The sequence below is a fragment of the Orbicella franksi genome, chromosome 6 (genome assembly GCF_964199315.1).
Source record: "Orbicella franksi chromosome 6, jaOrbFran1.1, whole genome shotgun sequence".
Taxonomy (NCBI): domain Eukaryota; kingdom Metazoa; phylum Cnidaria; class Anthozoa; order Scleractinia; family Merulinidae; genus Orbicella; species Orbicella franksi.
Genome location: NC_138150.1, coordinates 14925286 through 14946033, shown reverse-complemented (window position 1 = coordinate 14946033; position 20748 = coordinate 14925286). Strand labels below are relative to the sequence as shown.

General features: G+C 36.1%; 1 protein-coding gene across 1 annotated transcript in view; it reads left to right on the top strand.

The window, feature by feature from the left end:
• Positions 1–837: 837 nt before the first annotated feature.
• Positions 838–20748, top strand: part of LOC145490374 (katanin-interacting protein-like) — a 35818-nt gene continuing 15907 nt past the window's right edge. Inside the window, exons 1-26 of the mRNA XM_081469496.1 lie at positions 838–1452; positions 2491–2546; positions 3922–3992; positions 4317–4477; positions 5006–5075; positions 5214–5274; positions 5758–5812; positions 6083–6156; positions 8325–8435; positions 9107–9169; positions 9323–9773; positions 12891–12924; positions 13695–13775; positions 14235–14281; positions 14746–14862; positions 15168–15208; positions 16333–16451; positions 16629–16785; positions 17333–17455; positions 17770–17886; positions 18021–18170; positions 18396–18470; positions 19157–19246; positions 19479–19717; positions 20094–20246; positions 20649–20735. Coding sequence (XP_081325622.1) covers positions 1410–1452; positions 2491–2546; positions 3922–3992; positions 4317–4477; positions 5006–5075; positions 5214–5274; positions 5758–5812; positions 6083–6156; positions 8325–8435; positions 9107–9169; positions 9323–9773; positions 12891–12924; positions 13695–13775; positions 14235–14281; positions 14746–14862; positions 15168–15208; positions 16333–16451; positions 16629–16785; positions 17333–17455; positions 17770–17886; positions 18021–18170; positions 18396–18470; positions 19157–19246; positions 19479–19717; positions 20094–20246; positions 20649–20735 — 2846 coding nt within the window. The 5' untranslated portion in view covers positions 838–1409. The remainder of the gene's footprint in view (positions 1453–2490; positions 2547–3921; positions 3993–4316; positions 4478–5005; positions 5076–5213; positions 5275–5757; positions 5813–6082; positions 6157–8324; positions 8436–9106; positions 9170–9322; positions 9774–12890; positions 12925–13694; positions 13776–14234; positions 14282–14745; positions 14863–15167; positions 15209–16332; positions 16452–16628; positions 16786–17332; positions 17456–17769; positions 17887–18020; positions 18171–18395; positions 18471–19156; positions 19247–19478; positions 19718–20093; positions 20247–20648; positions 20736–20748) is intronic.

Genomic DNA, 20748 nt, shown 5'->3' with positions numbered 1-20748 from the left:
GTTGACATAATGTTTGCACAGTCGCATGCGCACAGTTCAAGTTACAACAATAGCTGGTTTTCACATGACGTCACCAAAATTCAAACTACAAAACTATTGATCTTCCTGCAATTTTACTTTAATGATGGATAAGAGCAGCTGAAACTAACATTCATACACAGTTTCGCTCCGAATGGGTTCTTGGTTTTGTGATACACTAGGCTTGAATTTCTAAGCTTTTGCGTGACGCGGCATTTACATGAGGACCTAGAGAGCTGTCATGAGAAAATTCACGCTTTTGTAGCAAAACTTACTGACAGATGTTTCTGTTGGTTTCCGGCCGCCATGTTGGTACCTATACGGATGGACACCAGCATGGCGTCTCCATGCAAATCTCTATAAATGATTTGGGTAAAAATTTTCTCCTCATATCTTGCATAAGAAAAATTAATGTGACCAGAATCTTGGCGAGAGTCCCGGCATATTTACCTTCTTTCCTTTCCCAGATTCTGGACTTAATCTGTTGAACGGTTTTGATTTTGATTTTGATCTATTTTGAATGGCGTGACACTGAAAACCAGCAATAAGTACAACTGATAATAACCTTTATTTCACCTCGAATTTAAAATAGCAAACATTGAGGTAGAGGTGAAACGATTTACTCACGAGTGATTTGTTTTTCATTGGCAATGTTTATCATTTGTTCTTTACATTTCTCAAGCATGTACTCGATATCAGACTGCAGAAATATTTTATAAGAGAAGGGTGATACCTCTATGTGACTTCGGGGTGACTTCATCACTGCTACGTCTTTTCTAAGACCCCTCAAAGGATAAGAAAGAAAGAAAGAAAGAAAAAATATTCGAAGCCCACAGTTGGAATTGATCCCAGGGGCAATTCAAGAACCTTCAATTTGTAATACTGATCAGTTTTGGATCCTATCAAAGATATCCAACCTTTATACCCATGGAACGCTCGAACTCTCCCGTGTCACATGACGCAATAATATGGGAGAAGCCGAAGTCGAAGAATCCTCGGAGACCCAGGGGCAGGTAGTCGGGCAGCTTTTCGGGCGAAAGTTTACATCAAGAGCGGGAGAGCCTGAAGTGGTTCGGTAAGCGGAGTAATTGCCCAGGGGCTCTCCTGCTCTTGATGCAAACTTTCACCCGAAAATATCACGTTCGTTGCGTTCCTTTGAAGCAACAGTCACGTACTGAGCTTAACCAGTTGCGGGATCATGCGGGATAACGAGCGCAATGCCACGGGATTTACAATTACCCAGAATGCTTTAACAACAAAGCACTTGGTAACCGAGCCATTAGGGAAAATCTCTGAGGTCGTGTATGTTTTGGGAATTTTTTCGCCTAATTTCTTGAAACTATGAAACCATTATCTGTAATAAACTGGACGCGCAGATCGGAAGATGTTAGATGATCTCCCAAACCTTGGAAAATCCAAGCCCAGTCATGGAAGGTAAGCTGCAATTACGTTTTAATGACAGCTGGTATTCCCGCTAATGAACGGTCTCCGTGGTTGCAGCCATATTGTATACATACCAACTTTCTACTTAAGCTTATAATTAAATTGTAATTGTAAGTTCAATCCTTATTTTCTTTAAAGCATAGCCAATTTAAAAACTTCGGGAATAACGATATCTATGCTTCTGGGCGTCTGAGGCACCTTTCGTCAGGAGGAAGTCCTTTATTTGCTTCGATTATTTGCTTAGAATATGTTCTTTTAAACTTAATTTTTAATATATAGTAAATGGTTTGTAATTTTATAGCTAAGGTAAATTTCCTCTTTTTGAATATTATAAGAAAACTTTCATGCAGCAAGAACAAGAAAAAATTCAAGTTGCATACCGAATGTAGTATTAATTAGATTTTTTGATCAACATCTCCCTCCTTAGACTTACAAGAGAGACTTTTCTACGAGATTTTTCTAGTGGATATATTGGATGCAATACTTAAGCAAAAGAGCACTTTTTCTGTGTTTACATAGCCTCATCTAAACACGAGGGAGGTTCAGAGAATTCAATACAGTTATGCAAACCCAAGACACAGTTTGCGAGACGCAATTCTCGAAAGTTATGCAAACCTGAGATGCAGTTGAGGGTTAGCATAACTTTTGAGAATTCTCCCAACCCCCCCAAGTGTTTAAATGAGGTTATGTAAACACGGATAAAGTACTCTATTGCTTTTATGAAATATTTCTCAAAGTACACCCAAATCTAAAATTTCTTAACCGTGTTTATATGCTCTCATCTAAACAGATCTATCGACTGATGAAAGCAGTTATTTTATAAAAGATGGGTAGATTTCAATATTCCAGCAATACTTGTGCTGTGTTAAGGTATCATGAGCTGTTATTTCTTGACTGGGTCAAGCTAAAATGATCATGTACACTCATCCATTGGATTAAGGAAACTTGAAGATTCTTGTGGCCTGTGCAATACTGTGTATACATGTGTTACTGAGTGATTGATTGGTTGAATTTTTGATCAAATTATAGATCACCATGGAAAGTGGGATAAATCAAGAGGAAAGCCTGGAAAACACAAAGAAGAGGTACATGTATATGTACTTGTAAATGAAAATAATGACTTCTAGCATAAGAATGATTACATTGTACACATACAACACAGTTCTCAAGCTGATCTAGTTCTCAGAACTCTCACTCCTTCTTGTCCATGACCAGTAAAAGCAGGGTTCCTGGAAATAAGATTGGCATGAACAGAGATGATCTGGAACAATATTTAGCTCTTATTAACCGAGCTGGAGGTCTGTATGGGAGAATCTTGACCGAGGTTGTGAGCACAGACCAAACGCAGTGAGGTCTGTACACACAACCAAGGTCAAGATTCTCCTGTACAGACTGACTTAGCTCGGTTAATAAGATGTTTATTATATGGCAAAGAAGAAAACTTTAATTCGTTTAATGTAACTGGTTTGCTGACATTTTGCTCGCGAATGGTGATGAGCTTAACTTAAACCTGCCGAAATTTGCTTGTCCTCTTTACTTTTTTTTTTTGTCATCAGGCTTTTTGGCACTTCCACAAATGATTGAGAAGAAAATAAAAGAAAATGGTGAACATTTTTGTATTTTAGTTTACTACTTTTTCAACGCAAAATGAAACCGGTCTAGATGCCGGTCTAGATGGGAAAATCTAGACCACGGTCAATATCGATTTCAGCCAATCAAATTCGTGAATTTGGTAGTTTCCAGTCCTTGTGAGACACAGCCATGTAATAAGTATGGTTATTGACCAAGTGTCAGGTCAAGATGGCTGGATATCGGCCAAGTTCTTTTTTTGCGTGTTTATGAACTGAGACTGATTTCGCCTTTTTTATGGCGCTTCATGAGTAGTCTGAAAGGGAAGAAATTTAAAATTCTGTAAAAAATCAGATGATGATCAAATTGCCCAAACAGCCTCTCAATGTAACAACAAACATTTGCTTGTCTCGAATAAAGGGTTTTTATCCAGATTTACAGTGTATATCGTTTTCTTTGTATGGCAAATTGTTCAAAATGTGTCCTAAAATGGCCGCTGAAAGCCCTCTCAGAGGGGCAAAACCAAGATGGTGGCCCCAGTGCTAAATTAGAATGGAATTGAACTGAAAGTTATATTTTTGTGAATCACTTATCTAAACCATTTATCTGAGAAAGTTACAGAGGGTGCCTCTTAAATATGATAATATCCAATTATTTTAATATCTATTTTACTTGCTAACAACCAATCAGAGAGACACTGTGTGGCTCTCTACAGTACTACATGATCAGGCTGGAACATAAAGCTTGACTTATAGGGACCTCCAAGGCATGGAAGTGGTCATGATCAGTAGATGAATTTTTTATGGTTTGTTGTTAAGGCTTTTTAGTTATTGAATAGTGAATTGCATTTATTTATTATATGTTTTCATACATTGTAAAATATTGAAACAGGTTCCCTCTGCAAAAGAAGAAGTTCGTCCTGAATATGAAGAATATCTTCTTTTGCTGCAGCAAAGAAATAGGTAATATTTTTGACAGTAGCATTCAAGTTAATTTATTGTGGTCAAAACATTTTTGACTGCACTTGTCATATGTAAATAAACACGTGCGTTTCAAATTTCACAAGTTTGCTTAAAGAGCCTTTGATTAATAAGTGGTTTACATAAGTTACACACGAAGGCCCATGGAGGAGCTGGGCCATCAAAATTTATGTATAAGCTGCTGACAAAACACCTATATCAAGGGCCACAGTCTTTTTAGTCTCACAGTAACTCTCCTCTATCAATCTGATGAGTTAAAGAGTTCAGGTACTGTAGCGACCTGACCATGTCTTAATTGCCTTACAGGTTGCTGAAGAAGCTAAAGAAGAAGAACGAGCAACAGATCGAGTTGGAGAAAAAGGAACAGGGCTTCTCAATATATGTCAATGGTGCTAATGTAGAGCTGGGACGAGCATATTCGAGAGCGAAATCCCGCAGTTCATCAAGACATACTAAAACTGCTGGAGGTGAGATTTTCTCACATTATACACAATATCATTTTAGTTATGTGAAGTCTCAGGTAAATATATGAAAGATAAACCGAGAAAAGCAATCTCTAGCCATTGCTGCTGTCAGACTGCTTCTTTATAGACACTAACTTCAGGGCTTGAAAAAGAGTGCCATCCAGGACAAGTAGATTTCCTGATGGACAAGTAACTTTTCATTCTTACTTGCTGAATGGGCAAGAGCCCAGGCAAGTCATTTCCCAACTAAATTAAAAAAAAATAATAATAATCTAGGACTGCCCAGGGGAAGCAAAATTTGAGAGCTGCTTGTCCAAAGGGAAAGCTGGAGTTCAATTTTTTTCTTTTGAGCCCTGTAACTTGCACTCTTTAAGGTGTCCCTTAGCTCGAATTAACTGACCTGAATATATATACGTAGGGAGAATAACTGAAGCTGTCCAAGAGGGAGTGGTCTAAACTAGATGAAGAATATTTTCTTTGACTTCCATTGAAGATAGCACGTTCAGATATTTGTTTTGCTTTTTTACCTAGATGCCTATCATGAAAGGAAAAAGATCTTACAACATGAACTCCAAGCCTTAGAGAGAGAAGCAGAAGCAAGGTGAATTCAACTGTGCTGTTGGCATCTGTTATTGACATAACCCAATGTGTTTATTATTTGCATTGTGCTATTACTATATCATTCAAGTAGAATAATTTTGCAATGTTTTAAATGTGTGCCTTGTTTCAATTTTTTCAGGGATATCAGAGTTAAAACAGCTCCTGATGCAACCCCAACCTCAAGAAAAGGCTGGAAATATGTATGTGTCTCAGTCTTTTTAACACACCAATTAAAAGTATTCTAACATATACCCGTAAGTGTTTAAGTTTGCATTTACTTATAATTATTTTATTGCTGTTGTCAGCTGGGGTACTATGAAGGGTAACTGTCTGAAAAACAACCAAAAGTGAAGTAATTTTTCCTTTCAAGGGCAACATTCACATTCAGTGTTTCATCTTGGAATAAGCACTGATGAGAGAACCAAGGAATTTTGAGGACTTTCAATATCTAGAACACAATCAATGTCCGCATAATTATTTCATAATTATTTTAATTAGCAATAACTGGTAGTCAATTGGGCTACATGTAAGTGAGAACTGATATCATACTTGTTTGCAGAAATATGCAATTCTGAAAACACATGTTTTTGTTTTGGTCTTCTGAGAAAATCTTTTAGGAAGTCTTTGTGGGTTAATAAAGTCTTGATGTTATAAACTCTTGTAATGGATGTTTTTTCTCATAGGATTCAATACAAATCAAAACTGATGAAGGAAAGAGAGTGAAAATAAGAGCACCAGGTATTTTTGTACTACTTTACCTTGATGTTGTGGTTATAAACATTTCATGAATATTGATATATTCATGAAAATGTAAGAAAGTGTATGCTGAAAGGGTGTAGTCTTCTTTAAGTCAGTTCAATTAATGTAGAACAAGTTACAGTGTATCTTGAGTTATTCATTTAGAAGCACTCATGAGAGCTTGGGAGAACTCTCACAAACATGGATTTCATGTAATCAACACTCACTGACCAGGGCTGGCAAAGTCATTCATTTTTTCCCTTCTCACAGGGAAGCTTACTGGTAAATACAGTGAGGATTTTGAATCAGTTGTTGTGGATGATAGTGAAAGTGCCTCAGACCAGGTATGAATTCTTCTAAATACCATTATCAAACGCTGGAAGATCTTTTTTAATGGATCAGGTCACTGAGACAGAAGTCCTTTAAGTTCTTGATAGATAATTGGGACCAAAAAATATAAATGGCAATTCTTTAGTATTTATTGGAGCTTTCAGCCTTATGCAATGGCAAAAGACTAAAATTTTGCCTTGTTTAGGCCCTCTTTACATGACCCGGGGTTGCTTTTTACCCCAGGTTGAATCACTGCAGAGAGTGCTAAAAACAAACACTTTACACCAACCCAGGTTGTCAGTCTACAATAGCGTGTGGTTTGCTTCATGCTGACCCATGCCAGCCTTTCTACCGATCAAAAACTGAAAACATGGGCTAGAAAGGTGACAAACAAAAAACCTAGAGAGTATAATGGAATGGTGGGAGGTCCTGATGTACAAACCAAAAAAAAGACAAAAAACAAAAAACAACATGGTTATTTGACTGTAAGTACCAACCCGGGTTAGCTTTTGGCCCACTGTTTACGTGTAAGAATTGAAGAAATTTCAACCCTTCTTGCCAGGTAAGCCAGTGTCTTGACAAGGGTTACCCAGCAAGGGGGGCTGACCCAGCTTGCCTACTGTTTTCATGTAAACGCTTATAAACATTTCACTGCAAAAGGGTCACCTGCTGTGGTGATGCAACCCAGGGTAAAAAACAACTTGGGGTCATTTAAAGAGGGCCTTAGACATGCATCATCCTACTTTTCATTAATTTTGATTAATTAGTGCATAGTGCACTCTTGGGATGGTTTAGGGGGCTGCTGTTCACTAAGCCACTAACACAATAAGGTGTAAACTTTAATGTTTGTTTAATTAATTTCAATTAATTAATTAGCATGTGGTAAGGAGGTGGGGTGGGTATCTCTGTTTACTACGTAAAACGTATCATACTTACGTTACTTCTAGAAGAACATCACAAACCTATATATGTTTTTGCAAATCTCTTGCTATCCTAGTGGTGCTATTCTCTTAAGAACAAAATCAATTTGCTTGAAACGCATGCACAGATATCTTAACCTTCAATGTCCAGTTCTGGACCTCTCTCTGTCACACAATGCTACTGTAGCGTTGCTTGACAGAGAAAGGGCCAGAACTGGACTATTTTGATGGGGGACAGCAACTGTATTTTAGGTAACGTCAGTTCTCCCTTTTCTAGTGCAAATAACACTACTGTGACTGCATATCATCTGGAATCACCCCTAGCTCAATTCAAGAAATTTTGTCTGCTGTTTTTTGTATTGTGTGTTTGCCAGGGTTCAAATAAAGAATGCTTCTGCGTAGTGGCTTTCCTATTTCCTCTTCTATGAAGGGAGCAAAAAGTTTATATTCAGCCGAAACTTTCCCGCATTAGTTACAATAATAAATTTGTGACACAAGAAAATTTCGCAAATATTGCCACAGACTCTCTGGCACTTAATGAAACTGCCAATTAATTTCATCAGTCTTTGAGGTGACTCTCACCGATATAGGATATAATTTCGATTTCTACCTTCAATACTGCTCATTGTATTAATCGATAGCATTGTATTTTAGTTTGATGTTAATAAGAACAAACTATTCCATGACTGGACTTGACTATTTGATAAGTTGATTAGTTCTTGTTTTTCTGTGAAATGAAAATTTGCATTTGGAGTAAAACAAAATCATTCCTCTTCGATTTTTCATGAGATATTTAGCTTTATTCCATTTATCTCCAGCAGTAAGTAAAAAATACACATCTTTCTTATAGTTTTGAAGAAACAAGGGTATCATGTTGCATAGCTCGGTGAAGTAAACAAAAGTATCAAGTTACATACGTTGGAGTGAAAAATAAAATTGTCATATTTGCCACTTCTGCGTATTATTGCATTTAAAATGACTGAAGCCCAGCGTAAAACATCACAATAAATTCAAAGCCGTCTTGACAAACAGTAATTGTAAGTTATTTTTGGGCCTTGAAAGAAAATACAATCATGAAACTTATACAATGATTAAGATTGTCTGCTCATATTCTGCAAGGGGAAAAGGTCTAGTTGACTACCAAGGGAGAGAACGGCATGGGTAAGGACCTATGTGACTACTGTATCAGAGCTGTAAATTACACTCTACACTATCTGAGATTGTCTCACTAGTTTTTATTTTGCTTTCTGTTAATCGTTCAGGATGCTGCTGACAATGACTTAAGTGAAGAAGGAGATGAGTTAGATTTTGATAATGATGATGACAGTGATGATGAAGTGGATGAGCTTACCCTTAGTTTTAATGATGTTGAGGTATACTGTATATTCGTCTGAGGTTTGACATTGCTACATGTACACGTATAACATTTTCCAATGTACTGCTGTTGTTTGAATGCTGTATTATGTTTGAATGCATGTTTATTTTTTTGTAATCCTTGTACTGAATCACATTAGCAAAAGCATGTGCAGAAATTGTGTTTAGCTTCCTTAAATTGTTAGGCTGCTGTGCCTTTTTAATTTATAAAGGTCATCTATATGTACAGATCTTTATCCCTCCCTCCCACTCACCCATAAACTTAATTTTTATGTACAGTATTAAGTTATAGTGCCATAAGAAGTGCACCTCAGTAACCTTGTTTTAGCATTCTTAGTAATGACAAATGAATGTGTTTACAAGTGGTATTGACTTGTTAATAATAAAAACCAGTTTCATGGATTTGGCTTGGTTTCGTTTTTTTAAAAGATATATTTTTATCTATTGTTATTTAAACATAGTTGTCAGTGTTTTCTCCAAAAGCACTTAGGCTTATCAAGGGGGATTACACAATTACAATTTAACTTTATATATTTATTTAGGCTCGTACACAAACAACACAAAAATTGCACTGAAAACAACATGGTTTAGTTCCCTACACTCAGAATGGAATGTGAGCAGTGCAGATTAGTGACCTTGTTTTTTGTTTTACTTCCTTGTTATGTACCAGACACTTCGCAAGTCACTAGAAGCTGATGAATCCATTAGAGAAAGCATAGAGGCAGCCAAAAAGGTTGAGTTATTGCATTGTTGCATTATTTTTCTTTACAACTTCCGATCACTTTTTTATGCACATTGAAACTTATTATAATTATTATATAACTTTTGGTTGCATGAAGAAGGTATTTTTTTTATTTAATGCTGTTAATTGAAAATGCTTACTCAGAGATTAGAAGAAGAAGCCAAGCAAGGAAGAATGACTAACAACAACAACATAGTTGATGATAATGATGATGATGATGACAATGAAATTGAGGAAGAGTTAGAAGGTGCAAATGACAGTTTGAACCTTCATGATGCTGCAGCACTGGAAAGACTTCCTCAGCTGTCTAGCACACCAGATAAGAGAAGACGTGATGTTGAAAGCCCTGTTACCTATAGTCAGGACTTTGAAGAGTCTTCTGATATGAGGACAAGTACATCTAGAGGTGAGAGAAATCAGTCTGATATGGCAGGAAACCCTGATCTGAGAAGGGGCAAATCTGACAAGACCAAGAGTTTATCTGCGGGTGTTGATGGCCAGGAAAACAAAGTTCATCAAAGGAGCAAAAAGGTCATAGATTTTCCAGAGAAACTGGCAGAGGAATTGGTTGTTCTTAGTTTCTCATCATCGGCAGGTGAGCATGATTTTGTGGAAAACAATTGGGGGAATGGTAGAAGGTTTTAGAACAAAATGAAGCAGAAATATAACAAATGATCACTTGATTTGTTTTTACAATCAATCAGAAATTAGTGGCAAGTTTAACATACTAAATGGAAGATTTGACATCAACCTGTTGCCTTTGATATATACTTGGTATTGCAAGTGAATATATGAAAGATCATACATTTGAACTGCAGAGAAAGATATGAAGACATGATTGATCATCGCAGTTATACACAACTTAAGCAGTTGTAAAATTGAAGCCTGAAAAAAATTCAGGCCTGAACAGGATTGAAACCCATGACCTCTGGGATACCGGTGCAGTGCTCTACCAACTGAGCTATCAGGCCAACTGAGAGCTGGTCACGTTGTGAGTTCATAATATACCCGTAGATGATGAAGAATGCAAGTGAATATATGAAAGATCATACATTTGAACTGCGGAGAAAGATATGAAGACATGATTGATCATCGCAGTTATGCACAACTTGAGCAGCTGCGGAATTAAAGCCTGAAAAAAATTCAGGCCGTTGAGGCCTGAATTTTTTTCAGGCTTTAATTTCACAGTTGCTTAAGGTTACGGTATACCTTCAGGGGTGTCTCGCGTGCAAGCAATGTAGCGCGTAGAGTTTAAGCGGGAGACACCTAAACCCCTATATCAAATTAAAGCTTATAGAGCTGGCTATCAACCTATTCCAAGAATTTTGAAATAAAATGAACTGTCGAATTTTTCACAACCACTAAATGCGAGCGCCTGAATCACCTTTCGAGAGCTACAAGTCAAAGCGATTTTTGTTTTTCGCCAATTTCATTTTTTCCTCGGTTTCAGGGCCCAAAGTGCTTAAAAAATGTGTCTGCATTTTGCCATAATCTTCAATGGCAGTAAAAAGTTACAGAACATTTTTGAAATAGGATTAAAAAAATGTAGAGTGTGCGTACAAAAATTGCTCTCAAAGAAAAAATATTTCGAAATTAACAATTCGCGGACATGTTTTTGTAGTTTATATTTTAAACTAGCTACTGTCCAAATTTGGGGGCAATTGAACAAATTCCCTTTGAGTTATAACTCTTTAAAGTGTCTGCTTCAAGCAAAAAAAATTATTCGAGAAAACAGCGTAAGAAAAATCTTCTGCTTTGCAAACAAACTCCGCCCACAAACATGTTCAACTGGGTTCTCAGATACAGCTCCCCCCACTTAGCCAATCAGTGCAGGGAAAGTTTACTACCGTTAACGTCCTGGTGAATAGAATCTCCAAAAACCCTTGTTTTTTCCGTAGCTCGGTTTTTCTTAAAGCTGGTCACTCTGGCAAAATGGGGAAGATGAAAAAGGATACGAATGCTAGAGTGGCTGGGCGAAGAAAACAAATAAAAGAAAGTGCGGCGGAGCAACTGTGCGCGGTTAACTGTGCTTGGATAATATTTCAGTGGGTCTCAATGAGTCCAACGGTTTGCCGATATCAGATTCATCGGAGTCTCTGTCAACATCCCTGTTATTGCTGTCAAGTTCCCAAATTTTTACATAACCTTTCTTTTCTCTTCCCTTGATTTTTTTTGCTCGTCTTATACGATCGCTATAGCTTCATCCACATGGGAAACTTTCGCATCTTCACTCATTGATGTATTTTCACTTGTTGTTCGCTGCTTTCGCTTTTTCGAACTGGTCCATATTTTTAACGTGGTCTACCTTTACTTATAACTTAATAGAATTACACCTAACACCAAAAATGCTTGGTGGTCAGAACAACAAAGCTGATCAACTGATGAGTAGTCAATTTGCGACATCTGCACAGGTAATTCCCGCGAAAATCGTCTCGGTTGATTGTATACGCGCCATAGGGCTATCAATCAAGATGTAAACTTTTACTTCCGGCAAAAACGTAAAACCGCCAGTTCTCCGCCAATATTTAGTCTCTTTCAAAATTTTTTTTCAGGAATTACAGATTACTCTTCAACCACTACTTTGACCCAAAAATCCAAATTTGGAGAAAATTGCTGACCTGAAGGTATACTGTAACCTTAAGTTGTGTATAACTGCGATGATCAATCATGTCTTTGTACTTCATATATTGGTTGAATATCCTGTCAATGTTCAAAAACTACAAACTTAAGCCACTGCATTGCTGGGAATAACAGTTGGTCATCAGACATTGTCTGACCAAATTGGTGAATTTACAAGTCTGACTAATTGTACATTAAGATCATACATCATGACTGAGCACCAAAATGATGTAGCGTTTAGTTGTGAAGATCTTGTTTCTAGACCATGTTTACTTTCTATTGAAACATGTGAAAAATAACATATAGATCATACTGATCCATGATTTGTTTGGCTTTAATGTTCTCTCCAGACTTCCATAAAAACATTGTGAAACAAACATCTGCTTTGAAAATCTCCTCACAATGTCAGTTGGTAATTTGTTTGGCCAAAATAGAGACTTGAAAGGACGCATTTCCTGCTACATAATAAAAATTAATTCCAGCACTGTGGTGTAGTGTTCCATCAGAAAATAATTTCATGTGACCATACCCCTCCACAGAAGGTTTTGGTTTGAACCCCCTTTGAACTCCAGAAAGTTCAGTTTAGCTACATCCCTGTGACTTTCCATACAGTGAGTATGGACAATTCCTAGCATTTTCAATTGATAGAACTGCACAATCCACAGGATAAAATTCTACTTAAAGTTGTTTCTGGTTTCCCTGTCTTTCACAGTCATGGCATGATTGTGTAAAGTTCTGTAGTTTTATTCAATACAAGCCATCTTTTAATTGTCGTTGAACACCAGTTTTACTTTGATCTGTCGGTAGTCTCTTTTGGTTATTGAAGACAAGAGTTTGATGTACTTTAAATTTATAAGAATTAAAAATCTCTACTTACCAGGGCCTGTTATAGGCCTGTCTGTGGCACTATAGTTAAAGCTTACAGTGACTCTCAGTTGGTTAAGAGTAAAGGCCAGCAGTGTCCTTAAAAAAATGATATTCAAGTGTGAATAGTTAGCTTCTGGCTTCTAATTCTTCTCATTAATTATTGATGAACTATTTTGCCTTTTTGAAATCATAAACTTTGGAAGCTTTTTTAAATTTTATTTCTCAGTGAATAAAAAAGAACGGAAGCTCTCAGCAACACGGTAGGTTTGATTTGTAGTCATTGTAGTACACACTGTTTTTGTAAGGTTTTTAAAAGCTAGAAAATGAAGTCACTTAATTGACATTAATAGACATTTTTTGCAAAATATGATTGAGCTACATGTAGATGCAGGTAATATTTAAATTCGGTTGTTTTCTTTGAAAGGTTTCAGTTTTGTATTTTTATTGTTGAAAAATTCATGAAAACTACACAACATTAACATAACATAATCATGAAAACAGAAGACAACAGATAGCATGCTGTTTTAGTGCCATCATTAAAGTAATATTGACATTCTATTAGTTAAAATGAAGAGTATTATATTTTCACATACTGTATATTTCTCAGTAAAGCTCAAATAAGATACATGCAGCTTTGTGGCTCTTCTGTAATAGTCCAAAAAATATTGATGTCAAATTTGGAGCTGTTTTATACATGTATCTCAGTGACTCCTCATTCACTTAAGCCTGCCATTTAAGCAAGGTGAAGATTTACATCAGGTAGTAGAATATCATATAAAAATATAGAGTGACCCATTTTCTGTGTCCTTGCTACAAGGCCTCCATGCAGAGGTGATTCAGCTAGGATATGTGTTGGTGAAGAAAATGTTTACTTTTAATACCAGTAAAGCTAACCTGGAACAGGAGAGCTTCCTGAACCACCGGTAGCTAGGCTATTAGACATGAATCTGCTGCAATTTACAGAATACAGGTAAAATTCTTCCTTGAATTCATTCAATCAGTTACTATACTAATTTTGTTTATGTTTTAGAAGGAAGAAAAATACAGATGATTATCGCCCTGCAGATCTCTTTTCATCCAAACAAATTTCAGAAACCCAACAGCAAAAAAGGTTAGTGACATATGATGTAAGTGGTAAGAAATGAAACCAGAAATGGTTGTTATCACAAGAGTATGTGATTGGTATTTAATAACTAACTCTAGTGCAGTCAGTTAGATGCACCAATCAGATTCAATATAAAATAACATTCCATGTTGTCAGAGGTACTGAGAGTATTCTTTGGTTCAAAAGTTAGACTTATTGTTTTTTTCAGAAGGGGAAATGTCACTCTTTCTTTTTTCAAAATTCCCAAGACACCTTTTCTCAATGATGACTTGCTAAATGAACAATAAAGACTCGTTGGTGTCATAATTTTTAAAAAAATTATTGTATTATGATTTAATTACATCTGTTGCAACACTCAAATAATTAAGACATCACCGCCCAATAGAAACCCACCTTACAACCACCCTGTTAATAGGACAACCTTGTTATTACAGCCATGATAATTCTTTTATTGTCTCTATTCAGGACAGAGAAAAATGAACCATACAATAATGACGTGACCCTGACTTCTGGTAAGCAGAACTTTTAACAAAATTGATGTTTGTTAGGTTCACTAAATCCATAGGAGGTCAAATACAAATTGATTGGGTTCGGACAAATTGTTAAAAGTTGTCACTTGTAAAAGAAAAAGTGGTTTGGGTATCTTCAATGAAAATGCTATTCTGATTTGAAAGTTTTGACATAGTTAAGTGCTAATTTTTCTGGATTTAGAAGCTAGAGTAGAGGTATCCTGTGCATAACAGTCATTTCCTTCGCAAGCGTGCAAGAAACAAAAAGCTTGGAAGGCACGCAGAGGCTATGATCATGGTCACTTTTTCATTCAAGCCTTTGTGTGCCTCCCAAGTTTTTCATTTGTTGCGTGCTTATGAAGAGAATAGACTACTCTGCAGTCTAGAGTAGAGGAAAAAGGCCAAATACGTTTACCCTGAAAATATAGCATTTTTCCATGTACATGAAGCTGCTATTCCTCTTATAGCTCCTGAGAAGAAAAGTCGACCTTTGTCTGCAAAAAGAAGGACCAAATCCATGGATAAGGTGGATGACGATGCACAAGAGATTTTTAAAGCGATGGCAGAAGAGAATCAGACAATAGGTGAGAGTTAAATAATATTTTCACATTTAGTAATATCTACAGTAGCGAATCTGTATATATAGTTTCAGCAGTATGGACTACCCTGACCCTGGGGCACAGACTTTACCTTTATGGATAAAGCAAGATCAACTGCCTTTTTTAGGTTTCAGTTTGTAGTAACATTTAGTTAGCAGCATACTTGATTTCCTCGTGAGGGGATTATTTAGACAAAGAACAAGATCCCAATTGAAATATACACGTACTGGCATCTCTATTAATTCTCTTCCATGTATGTAGCATGTTTCATTTTTGTTCTATATTAATAGGAAAAGCCTCTGGTTCACAGACTGCTCCTGAAAGATCAAAGGTAATATGATTATATAATTACTTGTCCTTTGTTTGTCAGATCATTTATTAATTAAACTAATTTAAGTATTATCAAATAAAATAATATATAATTATATGATACTTTCAAGTTCATTTATTCTTTTCATCTTAGGTAAAAATATTTTACAGTTAGTCTGATACTAATAAAAGTATTTTTTGAAGCAAGAGAAAATGTTGAACAAGGAATTCATAAACTGTTGGCTTATTGCCAAACTGCTGTACAAGAGATGCTACCAGTATATTTTAGTAGTACATTGTACCCCTGGAGAAATTTTTCCTTTTTTTGTTCTGTTCATACAAACTGATCATATTTGCTTTGTTTTCTGTCAAAATAATGCAGTTCAAATAAGGTTATACCTTAATCACTCTGAAATGATTATAAAATATTTTGTAACTTATCTTGATAAACACAAACACGGCATCGGGGGTGGGCATGATACAGGGGGCAGGGGTGGGCAGGATACAGCGAGGGTTACATCATAAAGAAAATGCAGCGGCAAATAAACAAAAAATTAAAGCAAAGTTGAAAGAGATTCCTTTGAGTGACTCTTGTATAACTTACAAAATCTTTTAAAATAGCCTACTAGTCCCAGCCCTAGGGATTTATCATACCTGCAAGCATGCCTAAAATACATAAAGAACATACTCCAGTGTAATTAGCAAAACATTACAACATATATATATATATATATATATATATATATATATATATATATATATATATATATATATATATATATATATATATATATATATATATATATATATATATATATATATATATATATATATATATACATACATACTAACAGAATAACACCTGGATATATGAAATTATATTTGTTATTGTTCTTGTGTCATTATTACTGGAATATTGAAAAGGTCGACTGTTCAAAGCTTTGCCATAAGGGGAAATGCCTCTTATTGGAGTAACTTTTTCCTACAGTAAGGGGGAACTGGTTAGGGATTATGGAGAAAAATGAGACTAACTCCAAATTCACCTTCACTGAAAATTTCCTCCAGCAGTTTCTATTACAGTTCTGTCTGTGATTTTCTCATACCTTGTTGCTTGGTTATCCATGGCTTGTTCAATTTTTCTCTCAGCATCTTGCCAGCCCTCCACCATCTGAAGTAAAAAGACCATCATCATTATCTTCCTGTCCTCTGAAGACTGATGAAACAATAGCTCTTGTGACAGAAAAAGTCAGAAAGATGGATGCTAGGTGAGTGTAAAGTACGTCTGTTTTAGCATATCTTTGATGCCAAAATTTCACATACAAGACCACATTTAAGTGTAATGATGCGTAAGCAATTCAAGTAAAAGTGTTATTTGCAGGAAATCTTCATTAGTTTGTGTTGTGTATCCAATATTATAACATTTAATCATTTCTCATTTACAGGCAACAGCATCATTTGATAGAACTTCTGACTAAATTAGAATGCAAGGCTCCTTTCAAGGTGTCAAGTCCAGCATCTTCCCCACGACTTTCACCAATGAAAGCCACAGTACCATATACACCTGTGGCAAGGTCTACTGCAGCAGAAGGTCAATCTAAGGTAATGGAATTGATGCTTCCCCCAATTACCTCCTTCCCCAACTCAAAAAGCTTTTTCTTTTTAATTTGCTGCTCATCTTTTCTGCAAACAAATTTAAACCGTGATCTGTATGGGCACTGTTGGTTTTCTTTATTTTGCGTTATCTTTTTATGTACAGAATTCAACAAAATTATTTTAAGTCCCTTAAATGGGCTAGTAGCTAATAAAATATAAGCAAATTAAATATTTAAAAAGTTGTCTTTGAACTACAAATTTATACAATAATTAAGAAAGGTATTTAAAAAAAACATCAATCAGAAGAATGTTGAAGTGTACAATAATAGTCGTTTAAGCAGAACCCACAACATTGTACATGAGGAAAAGGTGTTTTTTTCTCTAATTTACTATTTTTTTCATTTTGAAAAATAAAACATACAAAGACTTCTGATAAGAATAAATTCTGACTGTGTGAAAAGAATAGATTGGTCGCAGTGAAGGATTCTTCTATGCAATATTATTGGTCATGCAGTTTTACAGGCAACTACATGTACTATTTTTTGTTCTTCAGGATTTCAGTGTAATAGATTCATTAGATACTGCAGAAAATAATCAAGAAAGTGAAGAAGGAACAGATGTCTACTTCGAGATCCTTACAAACTGGGGCAACCCAAAGTATTTAGGTTTAACTGAGGTATGTGTCAAAATATGTAATTCTTGTAATCATAAACAATCCCCTGCATGTATTATGTGCCCCAAGGGGCTGTGTAGCTTTATCCTGATATACATGTACTGCATACATGTGATATTCCTGTGACTCATGACTCACACCATTCTCATTCTCCCAACATTTCAAACATGTTTCTATAGCTTCATAGCAATGCGGAAAATTTTTCCTTCTACCAGATCAACAACAAAATTTGCATGGCAACAGGAAAAGGAGAGTGTTGCTCAATGTTATTCTTGGTTTTAACAAGCATCCATGTATTAAACACTTCTTCTCTATAGATTCAGTTCTTTGATTTGGAAGGCAGCCTCATTCCCTATGATGAGCACCATGTGAGCATCTCAGGCCATGTTGGAGAGGAAGGTGTTCTGGGTAATTTGGCCAATGGCAAAACAAAGGTATGGCATTTCTGATTGCATGGTAAAGTTCATTATCTGTCACAGTTAGATTAACTGAATAAGATTCCTATATTTTGCATTGTTGTAAATTAATGTCAGCTTGACCTGTATGTATTGTTTGACTGTACTAATAGACAACCAAGGGTCGTTACATGTGGTCATGTGGCTTCCAAAGCAAGCATCCAGTTGAATTGGTGTTCCACCTCCCTGGTGTTGAAGCAGGCAGCTCTGAATCCTATGGACTGTCTAAAATTAATGTCTGGAACTATAACAGAGGCATCAAGGTAGGTAGGGTGGCAGCATCTGTAGAAAGTACTCTTTTAGCTAATATTACCATAGGGTTATATTGATGCTGCAGCATTCACTGTACACTGTAGGCTGGTCATTAGCACATGACTTGTACAACAGCATGTAATTCCTGCCAAATGGGACTGGGACCAGTGTGGATCTCTTGACAATTTTACTTGGATTTTACGATATTGTTTTTATGATCTTGGTTTTTTTTCTAGGAATTAAATGTTGGTGCTAAAGATGTTCGAATATTTGTTGGAGGAGAGCTTGTATGGGAAGGGGTTATCGATAAGGTACATACAATAACCTGTCAGTCTTATCTCTCATTAATAACTGATTGCTACTTTACTGCTATCGTGTTATGATGCACACAGGAAATTTGAAGAGTATGAAAGAAACATGAGAGTGTTCAGGGCACAGTCATGTAATGTTGCTTTGAAATTGTGTTTGTTTCCTTTCTAAAAACCCCAGCCCAAGCAAAAAAAGTACGTAAATTGACTTCTTTGTAGAGTGGTATGCTTGTTTCTAGGATTTTATTCAGTTTTGTGGCTGAAGTGTTTTATTGCAACTAAGGTTGATCTAATAGAAGAGCAACTTTTCTGGAAAATTTGTTCAGGCCACGAGTGTGACCATGTATCATTGGATCATGATGCAGACTTACGTGTATTGAGTTTGATATAATAATTATGGCTTTGCTACAACCAGTTGTATAAATGTTGATACACTTTGTGCAAAATAACAAATTTGTCACAGAGTAACAATTAGACCCCCTCTCCCTGATTCAATGGTGTTCATCTAAGTTTTGTACATGTTATTGCTTAGCTAGCAACATTGGAAACAGGGGGAGGGGAAAGATTACACATGATAGCGCGGTGAAGAGTTGTCTATCATTAAGTTAGTATATATTCCTAACAAAGTGTATTTAAAAAAACGCTAAATGATGGACCAAATGATGAGGGAGAATGTTATTTTCTTGTAGGGATGTGGTAACCAAGTGTTTGATTACTGCAAAGTCATCAACCTAACACATACAAATCCGAAGGCAGAAGATAAGAAAGAGCTAGTGCAGGTTTGACTTCAATCTTTATAGATTTGTCTTAACACATAAAGCTTACAATCTTACATTTATGATCAGAATTTGGAATCTATGCTGGGTTTAGTTTTCACATGCTAGTTTTATGTTCAAGATACAACAGCTAATAATGATATACATTTCCCAGCTAAAGACGAGGACTGTATAGAGAATCATGACATTTACAACTATCTGTATTCTTACCTGTAAATAATTATTACTCGTTTAGGAGCCAGAGCCAATCATTAGAAGCCAAACTGTAGTACTGAGGCGATCAAGCGATGGAAAGAAACAGGAGAACAGAGATGACGACGAAACACAAACAGATGGGCATCGACAAGAAATACAGGATCAGCCTGTTATCAGAAGCACAACAGTGTTGTTAAAACAATCAGCTGAGATAGATCAACAAGGATACAAACCAGAGGAAAGAGACAGTAGTTTAGAACCTCCAGAAAGGAATGCAAGGTAAACATACAGCACCAGATGGGTCTAATAACCTACAACTATAAGTGACACAAAGGTGCTGGTTTTCCTACCTTTAGTGAACATGATTGTATGGCTACACACAACACAATGGCAGCTCCAACAGTTACTCCATTTTATGTGGATGTGGGTACATCAAATAGCCAGTCAGAGTGCAGTATAACATACTATGCGGCTTGCCACACACTTTGTTGGAATCTTTAAATCAATCTTAGAATTCCTGATAGGTTATATACTCTTGGGAGGAGTCTGGGTCTGCTCACTCTCACTCTCCCCCTGTGAATCAGGTTATGTTGTACCCTGCAATGTTATAAATCTCATTTTTTTTTTTTAATATTGGCTTTAATATATTTTCCAGAGCTGCTAAAGATGATGTTTCTTCAAAAGAACATCAAAGGATTCTAAAACCACCAGGCTCACCAAGATCCCAGCCCAAATCACAAAGATCACAAAGACGAGTCACATCAGCAGAAGAAAATAAATCAGCAGAACAGATCCCCATGCAGGACAGGTAAGAAGTCGTGGCCCTTAATATTAGTGACAGGTTAGGTCCCTCTTATATGGCAATAACCATTCTAAGCCTCTGCAGCAGTACAGATCAGATCACTTTTATTATTATTGAAATTTTTTTTAATTTTAATTTTTATTTTCATTACTCACACATTGTACATATTTGGTCTTTTTATTTATTTATTTTATTTATTTATTTATTTTATTTATTAGATGTAAATATTGTAAATCAGTAATGCAGGTCCACATCAGCTAATGGCTGCCAGATTTTCTAACCTGTGAGACCAAATAAAGTATATATGTATCTATGTACAAAGTTTAGGGCAAGGCCAAAGGGTCCCCTCCCCAAGATCAGAGGTTATAATAAGAGGCTGATGTAGCTTTCCTTTCTTTTGGTATTGAGGTTAAAAGACAAAGCCCTGAAGTCTCTGTTGGCTATGGACTCGTCATCGTCGAATTCTAGAGTTGGAGAACAAACCTTGGCTACCAGGTTGATATGTATT